General features: G+C 34.9%; 2 protein-coding genes across 2 annotated transcripts; one reads left to right on the forward strand and one right to left on the reverse strand.

Annotated features, from left to right (window-relative positions):
* Positions 1–344: 344 nt before the first annotated feature.
* LOC142978367 (armadillo repeat-containing protein 8-like) lies at positions 345–12,527 on the reverse strand. Its single transcript, XM_076122787.1, has 14 exons — positions 12,343–12,527; positions 12,045–12,258; positions 11,598–11,804; positions 10,421–10,652; positions 9,056–9,190; positions 8,179–8,281; positions 7,715–7,930; positions 7,313–7,384; positions 7,003–7,138; positions 6,786–6,877; positions 4,727–4,906; positions 4,336–4,482; positions 3,827–3,996; positions 345–3,470 (listed from the first exon to the last, which is right to left on the reverse strand). The coding sequence occupies exons 1-14, from the start codon at positions 12,364–12,366 to the stop codon at positions 3,431–3,433; spliced, it is 1,968 nt and encodes a 655-aa protein (XP_075978902.1). The 5' UTR covers positions 12,367–12,527; the 3' UTR covers positions 345–3,430.
* A 156-nt stretch (positions 12,528–12,683) lies between these two features.
* Positions 12,684–14,038, forward strand: LOC142978149 (uncharacterized). Its single transcript, XM_076122467.1, has one exon. The coding sequence runs from the start codon at positions 12,871–12,873 to the stop codon at positions 13,669–13,671; it is 801 nt and encodes a 266-aa protein (XP_075978582.1). The 5' UTR covers positions 12,684–12,870; the 3' UTR covers positions 13,672–14,038.
* The last annotated feature ends 23 nt before the right edge of the window (positions 14,039–14,061 follow it).

Below are 14,061 nucleotides of genomic sequence, written 5' to 3' on the forward strand. Positions count from 1 at the left end.
TATTTTCACGTATTTCGGCCTGAACTTCCTTATAATTGTAGAGAAAACTTATTTTTAAAATTTAATGGCGGCATTTAATTTTTTTTTTGTCTTTTTTTCTAAAGAGGTCATTGTCCTCTTTTCATCTAGTGACTATAAAAAAATGTAGGGGAATCTTTAGACATCATAATTATTATTTATTGTTATGTGGACTGAGTACCTAAAATCATATTCTAGAACACGGTTAAGGAGTGAAATCAGGCACTAATCAATATGGTTAGTCAAGTTTGTCGATAAGTAAGTGGAAAGTCGATAGTATCTACTTATTTTCGTAATAATAGGGAAATTAAACAACATAATTTTTCGCATTATCTTCATATTAACATGAAAAACGTAACTTGTCATAAATAATATTATATTACATTTCAGAATTCGCAATGTCAAAATGGAGCAAAAATAAAGATCTAGGTTATAGTACAACAGAAAATAATTACATTATAAGCGAAGTTTATACACGTCAGGAAACAAAAATCATTGAAATCATACTTAACTATTCGTCAAATAATTTCTAATCTATCAGTCGTTTCAACATAATTTTTATATAATTTATTAAAAGAAAAATAGAAATTATATTTTTACACTTGGTTGCTCAACGTTACGTTTTAATTCTTATAATAAACTTTAGTTTGTAACCCGTAGCCCTCAATAATAAAATAGCAACAAAATTGAGGTAAAAGCCTGACGTCGGCAACAATGAACACATTTTAAAAATATAAATACGAATATACTGGTAGTAATCATACCTACCAGTTGGACGCGTATTTTAAACTTTAACATGTAGTGAGCAACCAAGCATAAAACCGCTATAAGCACATTAAAGCGAACTTATACAAAGCACTGACTTCCTTTTGCACTGTATCAAAATATTGTATAACAAACCACGATTGAAATGAGCAAAATAATTTATTTTAACAAACTTATTTTTTAAATTATGCAAGTAGTTGGTTTTCATAAATACTTTAAGGATTATTTGGTATTATTTGTTTCTTTCGGCTATTAGCGCTTACGAATTTTTGCACACGGTTCTTCGCATCAAATAATAGCAGTCTCGAACAAGTGCAAACATTTATAAAACTAGATTTTAATATTGGGAAAACAAATAGCAAGAATTTAAATAGGTAAATTATGTTTATAAATTAATTAAGTAATATTACAATGGACCATTCACACAGTCAGGTGATCTTATATAGCCTACAATATTTATTTTCTTTTTTATTTTGCACAGACTGTTAGATGCTTTGAAACTGCTATTACTTACTTTACGTTTAATTAGAATATTAAGAAAAGGTCGTAGCACTTTAATCACTTCGTACCAAGTTTCAATTATGTTTCTTTTGAAAACTAAGTATATCATAGGTATGAATCAAAATAACATGTGATTGTTAAACATCTACTTATTTATACAGATACGTACATCAATATTGTATCAGTTTGACTGACGCGAGTCCTGATATGAGCTGATAATGGACATGATCTAATTTCAGTAAGACAGTAAGTAACATATTGGACCATACTGGGCAACTCTATTATTAATCACTCCCGGTATTGCACTATCGAGAAATACACAGACTAACACTTAAGTTAGTCTGCTTATATCTTTTTTTACTAGAGAATTTCTAGGGTTTTCTCGAAACGAATGAAAAAGGGCTACTGAAAACCGAATTTTGTCACATTTTACGTCATATAACGACAATATAGGTAGTGTGAGGGTATACTCTGCTGTCGACCATTCTAGAATAACCACTTAATTTTAATAAACCAATTTCATGTCAACCTGTTTCAGACCCCTGCCTAAAATGTATGGTCCAAGAAAATATCTAATATGACTGCTCTACACGCTGTGGGACGAAATGTCACTATTTCAGTATAATATTGTTATTTCTAGCCAATATTACATTAATTTATCAGTCATATTTTAGATTATTACATGCATCTTAAAGATTGCAACAACGCATACTAATGCAAATGTATTATCAGTACTTCAATATTTCACAACAGACACAATCGAAGTAAATAAATCGATGAATTTAAATTTGAGTATCATTTCATTACCTACCATAAGGCGAGTTTACCATTACAAAGTTAACAATATTTAAGTAAATTTAGCTAAGAGAATAGAATCGTTTGTCAAAAGCAAATTGTCCCAAGGCAAACTCTTGGCAAGTATTATAAAAGGCCATTTAGTTCATGATCATGAATGTTTCACACTCAATTGAAGTCAACTAATTTCACTTTACGTATCACCACTTACATGGAAATCTGACCATATAAATATACTTTTATACAATGTATACTCGGAAGATATATGCACAGCGTTGGCCTCAGTTACATTATTATAATAAAATATAGCCCAAAAGCAATTGTTTCTAAGTACAGGCTTTTGTGCACCAGCTATTTTTTGCTACATTATTATGCTATCGCCTAGCTTACTATAGAACCGTGACTCTTGTTCGACGTGATTAAGCAAAAAATAGCTTTTGTACGAAAGCCATGAAGTATTACAGATTAATTTATCTACATACATACATTCAACGCGTTATCAAAAGCTACCATTTATATACCGCCCATTATACGAGACTCGTTCTAGACGAAAGTACGAAACAATACAGTGTTTCATTAACTATGTACAGATTTAACTAAGTATTCGTAAATAACACCAGAGAACTGTGTTCGTACTTTCGTATTCCCCATAATTTATCCGATTTTATTCCATTATTATGTCCGACCGTGGATATACTGCAGATCTAAACACAGGTTATTATGTCAATATCTAATATTTATATAACGGTATTAATGTCAACACAGATGGTAACTAAGTACTAAATCGGATTTATTTACAAGCACATAAACAATAAAATTAACAAACACAAAAATCATACCGTAAGGTAGTAATATAGGAAAACTATCACAGAAAGTAAATATAAGACATCCACTGTCGGACAGCAGCTATCTAACCATGATTTCATGTACACCTCATACAAAACACCCATAATATCAACAACTAACTAAATTACACTAACGTAGTTTCACTACATTCGCTAGTTTCACAAAAATATACATTTCGCGAGGGGTACTAGCACCTCTGTCGTCGGGAACGCGTATCGAATCTTTGGAGAGATACTCGTCGGACACCAATCAATAATTACATTTCAACAAAACGACGTCGACAGGTCTTAAATTAAAAATAAATAAATTCAATAACACTCGTCGTCGGTATAACAATCGGTGAACTTATCGTATGTACAATACAATTAAATACTTAGGGCTAGACGTTAATATCGTACGTTATGACTGGAGAACTCACTGTCGCGTTCGACTGAATCACAAAGCGTTACTATAACTAGCGGAGTCACTTTCGTCGCATACGCTTACGTTTGTGACTCTTGTGATATTATGTGAACTCATTAAACTGCGCCAGAGCCGTCTTCACTCTGAAACAAAACGCAGATTTGAGATGCGACAACAAGGAGGCGCATATTTATTTTTACATTATTATGAAATCATAATATATTGTAGGAATCGGTCGAAGTGTCTTACGCCCGTCTCCACTCATCGACACGGCTGCTCGAAGTCACGCGTCAATAATTAAATGCATTTTTCATAGGTTTTAACGATTAAGGAGAATACTGTGATAGTTTCAGGACTGCGAGTCCTTAACAAGGTTCGAGGGTACGATTCCCTCGAGAACCCTGCACTCGGGCTGGCCAAACCTTATTCTGTGAGGAGAGCCCTTTTCCAGCAGCGGGAGCGAATGTGTTAAATTAGCATATATTCCGTGTGCACTCACTTGTCGTGCAGGTGCTGCGCGTCGTGGCGGGCCCGCAGCAGCTTGAGCGCGCGCAGCACGCCGAGGTCGGCGAGGCGCGCCTGGCGGGCGGCGGCGCCGGCCTCGCCGCGCCACACCAGGTTGCCCGCCACGAACAGCGCCGCCTCCTGCAGCTTGCTCTCCGGGTGCGCCTACGGGGGGGGGGGGCACGGGTTAGCGACCATATCACTATTCAGACTCTATAGAATCGACCGACGGTGCCGTCGACACGCCGGAGCGTTGAACACTCACAAATGATTACATGCTGCGACCTCAACACGTTATCACGATCGCAGTGTCGGATTTTGCTGCAGAGACCGCAGTTTAACGTTTAATATCTCAGAGAATTTCAAAGATGAAAAAAAACATTTTTCTCGAGTTGCCTTCTTTTTAGTTATGTTGAAAGAACGTAAGTGTGGCATAGCGAAAAATAGTTTTTGTATTCAAATTAATAGATATTTTTGAAATAATTAAATCAATGTCATTCTTACTAGATAATCGACTAATTTTCTAAGAACATCTTCGTTTGCCATGATGAGATCCTTTGCCTTCTCTCCGTCGCCAATGTTGCCCAGAATACACAGCGCTTGTTCCTTCACTTCTGCAGGATATGAACCTTCTAGTACTACTATCACCGCCTGAAAACATAACTCAAATAAATATAATGAAAATAAAACTTACCTGCTTGCAGCTTACAGTGCTTTTTCTACTCATTCATTATGGCATTATTAAACTAGGCAACTCAATTTAACTCTCAACAAATTTATAAAAGATTTGTGTTTTACTTATCTATTGATCTATGTAATACAATGCAATTAATTATTTTGATCTTATTCACTACAATTATTGTAAGTATTATATAGCCATAAGTAAATATTTTACCTGCATAACTTGCGAAGAATACTCGCTCATGATAGCGTCTATATGATGCCTGGTAGACAGTAAGTTTCGCAATAGTCCCAACGTCTTCATAATAACCCGCGTGTCGCTATCACCGAGCAATCTAAACATTTGTTCCGTACCTAAGCAGCACAGGATGCGCTGTTTCACTTTCTGTTCGGCCTGAGAACAAATAAATAAAATTTAATATGCCATTTCCAAAAGGGGTGTTATGTCTTGGTAATGTGAGATGAGATCTTTAAAAAAAATGTATATACAGGGTGTCCCAAAACTCAACGATAATCTGAGACCGGATGAAAGGCCAAGTTATACCAGTTCTGGGAAAAATAAAAAAAAAATTCCATATCATATAGTTCAGCAATAATCGACATTTTTCAAAAAAGTTGAAATTCTACACCCTTGGTCGCATTTTCACGTCCTGTGATCACCAATGTCACAATTTCGCTGTGTTTTTTTTTATTTCGTGATCTTCAATAAATATGCTATTAATCGTAAAACAAATTAATACACAAAACATTGTTAATTTAATAAAAAAAGGTAAGTTTTAGTGAGTCATGGTTTTCAAAAATATCGTTAGTTAACTTTGACGCTTCATATTGAAAAAAAAATGTACTACACTACCCTTGGCAAGTTATATCAAAAGTTGGCGCATTTAATGAAGATTTCAAAATGGTGCAGCACTTGCCCCTTTTCTTTCCATTAAAAATGTTATTTTTATTTGAACGAAGAGTATCCTCGCAGATGGATCGAACGCAGTAGTTCAATCTTATGACTTTCTCGTTCCCCCGATCAAAATCCAGTAGATATTTTTGACTGGGAATGCATAAAAGAAAAAGTCTATTCCAAATCAATACAAAATCTATCAGAACTTCGCCAGAAAATTGACACAGCGTCAGAAGAAATAAATGCAAGAAATTTTACTTGACTGGTGAAAAGGTCTTTTGTAAGGCGTTGCAGAGCCTGTATTCGAGCCAGAGGAAAACAATTCGCAATTGCTTTAGTTTAAGGAAAATAATAAAATAAGAACGATGGTTCGTTCATTTTTTTTTTAATGATTATTACCTATTATGTTTTATTACATTAAATATTGGTTATGGACTGACTCAATTACTTCTTTACTAAAAATAGTTGCTTTTCTCTGGCACAAATACAGGCTCTGCAACGCCTTACAAAAGACCTTTTCACCAGTCAAGTAAAATTTCTTGCATTTATTTCTTCTGACGCTGTGTCAGTTTTCTGGCGAAGTTCTGATAGATTTTGTATTGATTTCGAATAGACTTTTTCTTTTATGCATTCCCAGTCAAAAATATCTACTGGATTTTGATCGGGGGAACGGGAAAGTCATAAGATTGAACTACTGCGTTCGATCCATCTGCGAGGATACTCTTCGTTCAAATAAAAATAACATTTTTAATGGAAAGAAAAGGGGCAAGTGCTGCACCATTTTGAAATCTTCATTAAATGCGCCAACTTTTGATATAACTTGCCAAGGGTAGTGTAGTACATTTTTTTTTCAATATGAAGCGTCAAAGTTAACTAACGATATTTTTGAAAACCATGACTCACTAAAACTTACCTTTTTTTATTAAATTAACAATGTTTTGTGTATTAATTTGTTTTACGATTAATAGCATATTTATTGAAGATCACGAAATAAAAAAAAAACACAGCGAAATTGTGACATTGGTGATCACAGGACGTGAAAATGCGACCAAGGGTGTCGAATTTCAACTTTTTTGAAAAATGTCGATTATTGCTGAACTATATGATATGGAATTTTTTTTTTATTTTTCCCAGAACTGGTATAACTTGGCCTTTCATCCGGTCTCAGATTATCGTTGAGTTTTGGGACACCCTGTATAATATTTTGAATATAATGTTCATAGAAATAAATTACAATCTTTCACAAAATTGTGAAAAGGTACCTTTAAAACTTTCTACAGAACATCACTATTATTTATGTATATATGTATATCAATTGAGATTGTTGAGATTTTTTGTGATGTTGTAAATATCACTACTTAGAACTGTAAACACTCACCTGAAAAGCCATATTCATAAGCGCCCATATTCCATTTAATCTTAACGCGGCCTCGGGCCTTTTCGTCAAATTACATAACATTTCTACAGCACCTGTAAACACATACTAATATTATAGAAATGTGCAAGTTATTTTCTATTATTATCTGTTATAAATTTAAACTACGGTCAAACTGCATATATCACATTAAATATAGTTCAGGAAATATATGTACTACCTTGATCCAACATCGGTTCCTTCGCGGGTGAGAACTCAAGCAACAGATTGCATAAAGTGGACGAAGCAACTGTCAGTAGTTCCGTACCAGGCGAGTCATTTAATAGCTGCATTAAAGGCTTCCAAACTGCATGATCCTGAAAAATAAAAATTTTGCTGCAAATTATAAAAAGAAAACAACTTTTTACCAACACACTGCAATTCTTGAAAAAAACCCAGAATTTAACACAGACGAGACTGGCTATCTGTATTTATTTTTAACGCAAAGTAATATGGGTATTGAAGTGTAAATTCCATAAGGAGGTATTTACCTGAAACGTTGTCCGTAGCTGCTGGACTGATCTTGAGAGTGAGTGTAAACATCTGACTGCAGCTAATCGCACCTACAAATAAAAAAAAATTACCACACTATAAATTTCAAATACGAATATATCTGTTTTTAATATATAGTTTTTTTTAAAGATTAGATCAGATGATCATAGCTTTATAGATTTACAACTTTTACAGGTATTAATCATGTTTCAATCAGAGACGGGTATACCACCCTACTTAAACCACTGCATGCTCTTCAGACTCTTGCATCTATTTTTCAGGATTCCATACCAAAATGGAACCCAATTATTATTATTCAGCCTCTGTTGTTTGTCTGTCAGTCTCCAGGCTGTATCTCATAAACCGTGATAGCTAAAAAGCTGAATTATTTATATACGTACCAAAGGTTCGGGATTATTCATGCCATTGATAACATGCACCATAAGACCGTGTGTCTCAATGATTCTCTTCCTGATATCCTCATCGTTGGCACCGAGGGAGGCGAAGCACTTAAACGCGCCTTGTTTAGCGGCAGCTGACGGACAGTTGACTATGTCTGCTAGTGACGTCATTAGGTGGTTTGATATCGCCGCTAGGCGTTGAAGTGATGTATCTACCTGCAAACGAGAAAAACAAGTCGGGTCAATTTTGAAATTTATGTGACGAGCATCCTACCAATTGGCAGCAGACTGGAGTTATAAGTCCATGTTGTCCTATTAAAAGCACACCAATATGCAATGTCAAATTTATTAAATTACTAGCCAATTCTAAGATTTTTTTTAATTGGACAAAAACATTCGACGATAATCTAAATAGCACTAGCGTTCCAATAAAACAAATACTATTTGATTTAAGTATAACATACCTCTGCTAAGTAAGCTAACGCCTCTGCGGCCGTCGCTCTTATGTCTTCTGGCATCTCCTTCGTACACAGTCGCGCTAAACATGGCAAAGCACCAAACACCACTCTGCAATTGAAAAATATTACTATATTTTAATATTTAATAATATTTAATAAGAAAGCATAACTTGGAAGTAAATTGATATTCTTTACAATTTATTTTAATAAGGGCCTTAAAAGTGTCCTCATCTACAACAAAATATAAGCCAAAATCTTAAGTTCGTACTTATAGTAATGTTTACATAAACACCAAATAGAATGGAAATAATCAAAAGCATAAAATATCCCAGATAATTATATTTTCAATATCTATCATTGTATAAAACATAACTTTGTTTACAGTAAAAACCTGCTAACACAAGCGGGTGCAGCGAACATGTTTGTACTATTTGATTTGCGGAGATAACCCGACGTTTGACCCACAGTACAGCTGTTCTAAACAGTAAAGATAACCGCATAGTTACACAGATAACTGAAACTTTCACCGCTCAACGCCTAGATAATGTACAATGCGGCTTTACTAAATGTCCAGTAACTTTAACAAATAACTAGCGAAATAGGTTTTTACTATGATATGAACTCTGCATGAACCTGAATCACTCAATCGAATCATAAATAAACCAAACGTAATCATTTGCCAACTGAGATGTAATATTGAGTTTAGAAATTAGAGTAATTTATTTTTTAACCATTACTGTCTTAGTGCTGGGCAAGGGTCTCCTCCCGAACGAGGGAGAAGTTTAGCCTAAAGTGAAATTATAAACCAAAATCTAGGTTAGTATTCATAGACCTACAATAGATCTATCCTGTCAAATTCTCACCATATAGTTGAGTTTGTTACCTGCTGTCATCCGCCGGTAACGCTCCCGCTCTATGCATGAAAGTAAGACATCGCGCGGCGCACATTGCTACTAGTAGAGGCTTGTCGCGGGACACTAATGACATCAACAGATCTGGTATCGTTTTATCTCCATGCCTGAAAATAAATATATCATTACTTTTAAATGTGAGAGCTAATTTGTGGATTAAAGTTAGGAGTTGTAAGAATGAAGGGTTTTTTATAGGTGGCGCTAGTGGAATTGGCGGTTCTCCGCGTGTTGAAAAAACTATGTCGCGGCAAATACGATATAAAGTATCATACAATTTCATCATCTTAAATGATAAGCTTAATGTTAAAACCAATTCCAATCTAATCATTATTTTAGCCGAAGAAAAATACCGCATAAGTTAACGAACAATATTTTCCAAACCACAAATATGTGCTAGGTCTCTTAACCAATTTGGTTAATGGCAGTGTTGACCATTAACCACGACCTACTCAACAGATCATTATACCTTCAGGTATTTAAATATCTGCTTTGTTTTTCTTGGCACCCGTTTGTACTTTGTCAAAGTCGTGTCAATGTCACAATCGATGTAATGAGATTAAGATCATTTTATAGATGTTTAACAAAACGAGTTCAAAGTTAGAAATAAGACAAGAATTATACGTAATCGATATTCCGTTAATGAATTAGTCTTAAGAACTTTCTGACCTGGCAAGATTAAAAATTCGTAGTGAAACGACCATGAACTTCCGTTAGCTAAAACCGTTAGCTAAATTGAATTAAAACATTAAGAATGCATGAATAGGTTCTATCTTTCAAGACTATTTAAGTATAATATTGTGTGGTTCAGTCAGAAAGTGTCTAAACCACGATATTTCTAACGCTAGAATTGCGTAACTGTTGAAATCAAAAGAAGTTTAAACAACAGTTGCTCAAATTATCTGTAATAGTCATGTCGTAATATACACCCGAGGCAGGCTTGCATAACTCTACGAGATTGGTCTCAGTAATAAGCACTAGTTAAAAGAAGTGCGTAAAATATCGCTACCTTGATATAATACATCGAAATATTTTACTTCTCATGAAACATCCGTGGTGCGTTGGCATTCAGAATTTCGCGTATTACCTCTAATTATAATGACATACAAAACGTAAACTTCCATAATGTAAACAATACAATGAACTGTTGAAGTATGATTTTATATTCAAAGCCGTAGAATGACTCGATAAAGCCGAAATTTAAGCTGTGGTTACGGCGACACTTAATCATTTCTTAATCAAAATAGCAGAAAGAATCAGTAAACTAATAGGCTCACTCAGAAATCACCTAACATTGCTACAAATTAATATAGACTGAATATTTAAGTAAGGTGACTTACCTAGTGTTAAGTGCGACTTGTGACACATTAGAGTTTTCAAAGCACATGTTGGCGAGGAGGTCGAGAGCGGGAAGCGCTGGCGCGGCGGGCGGCGCCGACACCATGAGCGCCGCAGCCGCCTCACACGCGCCTGCCGCACACAGCGCTTCTTGCTCTGCGGTGCCGCAACACCAGATGGACAGGATCCGCACCACGCATGTACGCGCCGTCGCTGAACCGTCACACGCTATTTCTGTATTAAAAAATATGAATTTATACATATAGATCCTTCTTTCTAACTTAATACACTACATGGAAGTGGGTCTAGCAAAAAGAAGGACTTAGTTACTAAAACTTAAGTTTTAAGTGAGATTATTCATGTATGCAAAACACCCTAAACACTTAATTAATTTCGTTACTGTCTCCTTAGACAATATACCTAAAATAGGAACTGTATAATACATTAGAACAATGCATACATGCATAATTCTTTACTTAACACACTCATTAAAATTCAAGTGATGTTCATTGTACATAAATATTATGCATCTTACTTACATAAGGCCAATTACAGATGCAATATTATGTAGTGGAACATAGACAAAATATCCACAAATATACTTTTTGCAGTAGTAATAAAAGAAGTTTAGTATTTCACAACAATCTAGAGAGGCTGACAATAATATCTTATTTAAAAATCTGAATTCAGGGCCATGTGCTATTTGTACAGTAAATGCACTTTACCACTAGTATTATTATGGAAATCTGAGAATTTCTGCGTATTGTTATGAATATATGAATCTTATTAGCATGTGGGGACTTAAGAGAAGTGCGAATAGGGTGTAAATATTATCAGACCAACATTATTTATAAAATTACAGTGTAACATTTTCAGAATGGGTATATTGTTTAAAATAAAGTTTACCATCCCATAGTAAAGAAATATAAATTTAAAAAATGTTCATGAACATAAACAAAAGATTTTTGCAACTTTTAACAAACAACTGCCAAGCACATTCTACATTGTTATTGCCATTTCAGCATTTTTCTACAAGTTTCAAATTTTAGTTAATGCATAAAGGTAATGAATGACCACTGCACTTTTTTTCCAAGTCATCAATATGTTAATTACACACACACAGTTCATTGACCTTCTAACTTGTACAACATGTGACTATAATAAGTGAGTTGTACTTACGTGTTAACCTCGTCAGTAAGCTCATGTCGGCTGGCAGGGATGAGACTGGTGCGGGCGGATGCACAAACACACTCCGTAGTGCACATAGTCCCGCTTCTGCCACCTTTGTGCCTAAAGGTGCTGATTTCAGGAGATCTACTAAAGCTGTTGCTGCTCCTTGGTCTACCAAAGATTTTACATTTTCTGGTGTGCCTTTTGCTAGTGAACCTATTTAGAATAGGAATATATTGAAAAACCAATTTTTAAGTTTCAAAATAGTGGTTATGTTTTTTGAAAATTACACTTTCAAACACAGTTTTTGCAGCATTTAATAAGTTGCTGCTAATCCATTCAATTTCTCACTTGTGTGCTACTTAACCCAGTTTCTTACATGGAAAAAATTACATCAAATCTGAAGCTATGGTTATTCTCGTCAAACACTTTAATTAGATCAAATAGGTACATTACCGATTGTGATGGTGGCTTCAAGTTTTATGTTAGGATCGAGGGTTTCATCAGACATCAACTGCAGAAGACGCGGCACTACTCCTTGTTGTATCACTGAACTCTTTTGTCTGTTGCTACCTATTACTGAATTCTTCAGCATGACCAAGGCCTCCACTACTCTTTCTGGATCTGACGAATACAGCTCGTCGATATATGAACGTGAACTTTCGATATCCTATCGGCAAAATGTTATAGGTTAAGAACATAATCACAAACCGAAACATGGCTCTTGAACTCAACATCTGTTTCAATAACTCACCATGAATACTGTTAATTGTTGCATGTTTTTGTCTGTGATTTACGCAGTATTGTTGGTAAAAATAACGTTCGAAATTTCTTCCGAGGCCGAATACGCTGTCAACTAGCCACCTGTCATTGAAGGATGCGTTCCTTTCTTGATTTTGTAAGAACAGCAAAGCATACAATAGCGTGCGTTTCAGTAGAAATGTGGCTGACAGGCTGACTGATTTACTTTTTTCGACAGAAAAATAGAAATGCCAAAAAAGCTTGTCTATGCCAACTTCTAAGCTGTCATTGCGTACTTTTAGGGTTGCCATTCAATAAATATGAGTAGAAGAATAACACAAATGAATGAATGACATGACAGCTCGTCGCCAAGTATAAACAAGTCGAGGACTTGTCTGGTTTACTTTCTTCTTTTATTTCCATCAAATTTTAATTATTAGTGTACTTTTGTGTGCTTATTATACGTAAGTAACACTAATTGTAACCGCAAGTAATCAGACTATTGATTCTTTTGTCATTTATATATTTTAATCTCTCCACAATGACTGATTCGGGAGTGGATACGAGTAATGAGAGCAGCGATAATCCAATATTTGATCACTCACAGTGTATTTTAGAATTCAGCCCTCCTGCTATACCAATAAACCTAGCAGGCCAGCCAATGCCCGTCGAATTCTTGACTGAACCTCACGATCATGTCGGCAAAATTAAATGTTCTACTAAAGCTAGACACTGCAGACTCAAATATAGATATGGAGGCACTATTTGCTCATCAAGAAACCATAAACTACGGTTTGCCGCCTCCACAAATAATACTGAGCTTGTGGAGAAATTATTGTCATCAGGGGCTGACCCCAATTCATCAGATGAACATAAAAGAAGTCCATTGCATTTAGCAGCATGTCGCGGCTACGTCGAGGTGGTTCGCGCTTTATTGAGACATGGAGCTAATCCAAACATCAAAGACACTTTGGGCAATACACCTTTACACCTTGCTGCTTGTACTAACCATATTCCTGTAGTGATAGAACTGCTTGATGCTGGCACAGATGTAAGCTCTCATGATAAGAATGGTCGCAACCCCATACAATTAGCACAGAGCAAATTGAAGCTAATTCAAATGCGTCCAAGTGGGGCTGGAAGCTTTGAAGAGACTAAGCAGCTTATTGGAGAAATATGTTTAGTTGTCAAAATGATGTGTAAGTACTTGCAGATACAGAAGGCTGATGCTGGAGATTTGGAATCTGTACGTCAGAGACTTGAGCGTGTGAGCACTCGCGAGCAAGTGGATTCTGAAGTACAAAACTTACTTGACAGCTTGGATTCTCTTAAATTGAGATAAGCAACATTGACTAATTTACAAATTAAGAAGACTGTTTTAGGATAAACTGTCTAATTTAAGAGCTCACTTTTTATGTTTAGGTAATAATCTAGACATGATAATGTTTTTGATAAATTGAGAAATTTTATTGATAAGATTGAATAACTTATTATTATCAATGTCCTATAGAAACTTTGTTCATGAGTTAAGTCAAGGTTAATGTATTTAAAATTGGCATCTCTATGTTAATTAACTTTAGATAATTACAGATAGATTTATGTATTTGTAATGAATTTTGATCACAAATAAAGTTATATTGTATGTTTGAAATAAGTCAAGCAAATACTTAGGTTTAAATGAAATATAGAATAAAATAAAATTTATTACATCTGCATTTATTGTTTTAATACA

This window comes from Anticarsia gemmatalis, chromosome 14 (genome assembly GCF_050436995.1).
Source record: "Anticarsia gemmatalis isolate Benzon Research Colony breed Stoneville strain chromosome 14, ilAntGemm2 primary, whole genome shotgun sequence".
Taxonomy (NCBI): domain Eukaryota; kingdom Metazoa; phylum Arthropoda; class Insecta; order Lepidoptera; family Erebidae; genus Anticarsia; species Anticarsia gemmatalis.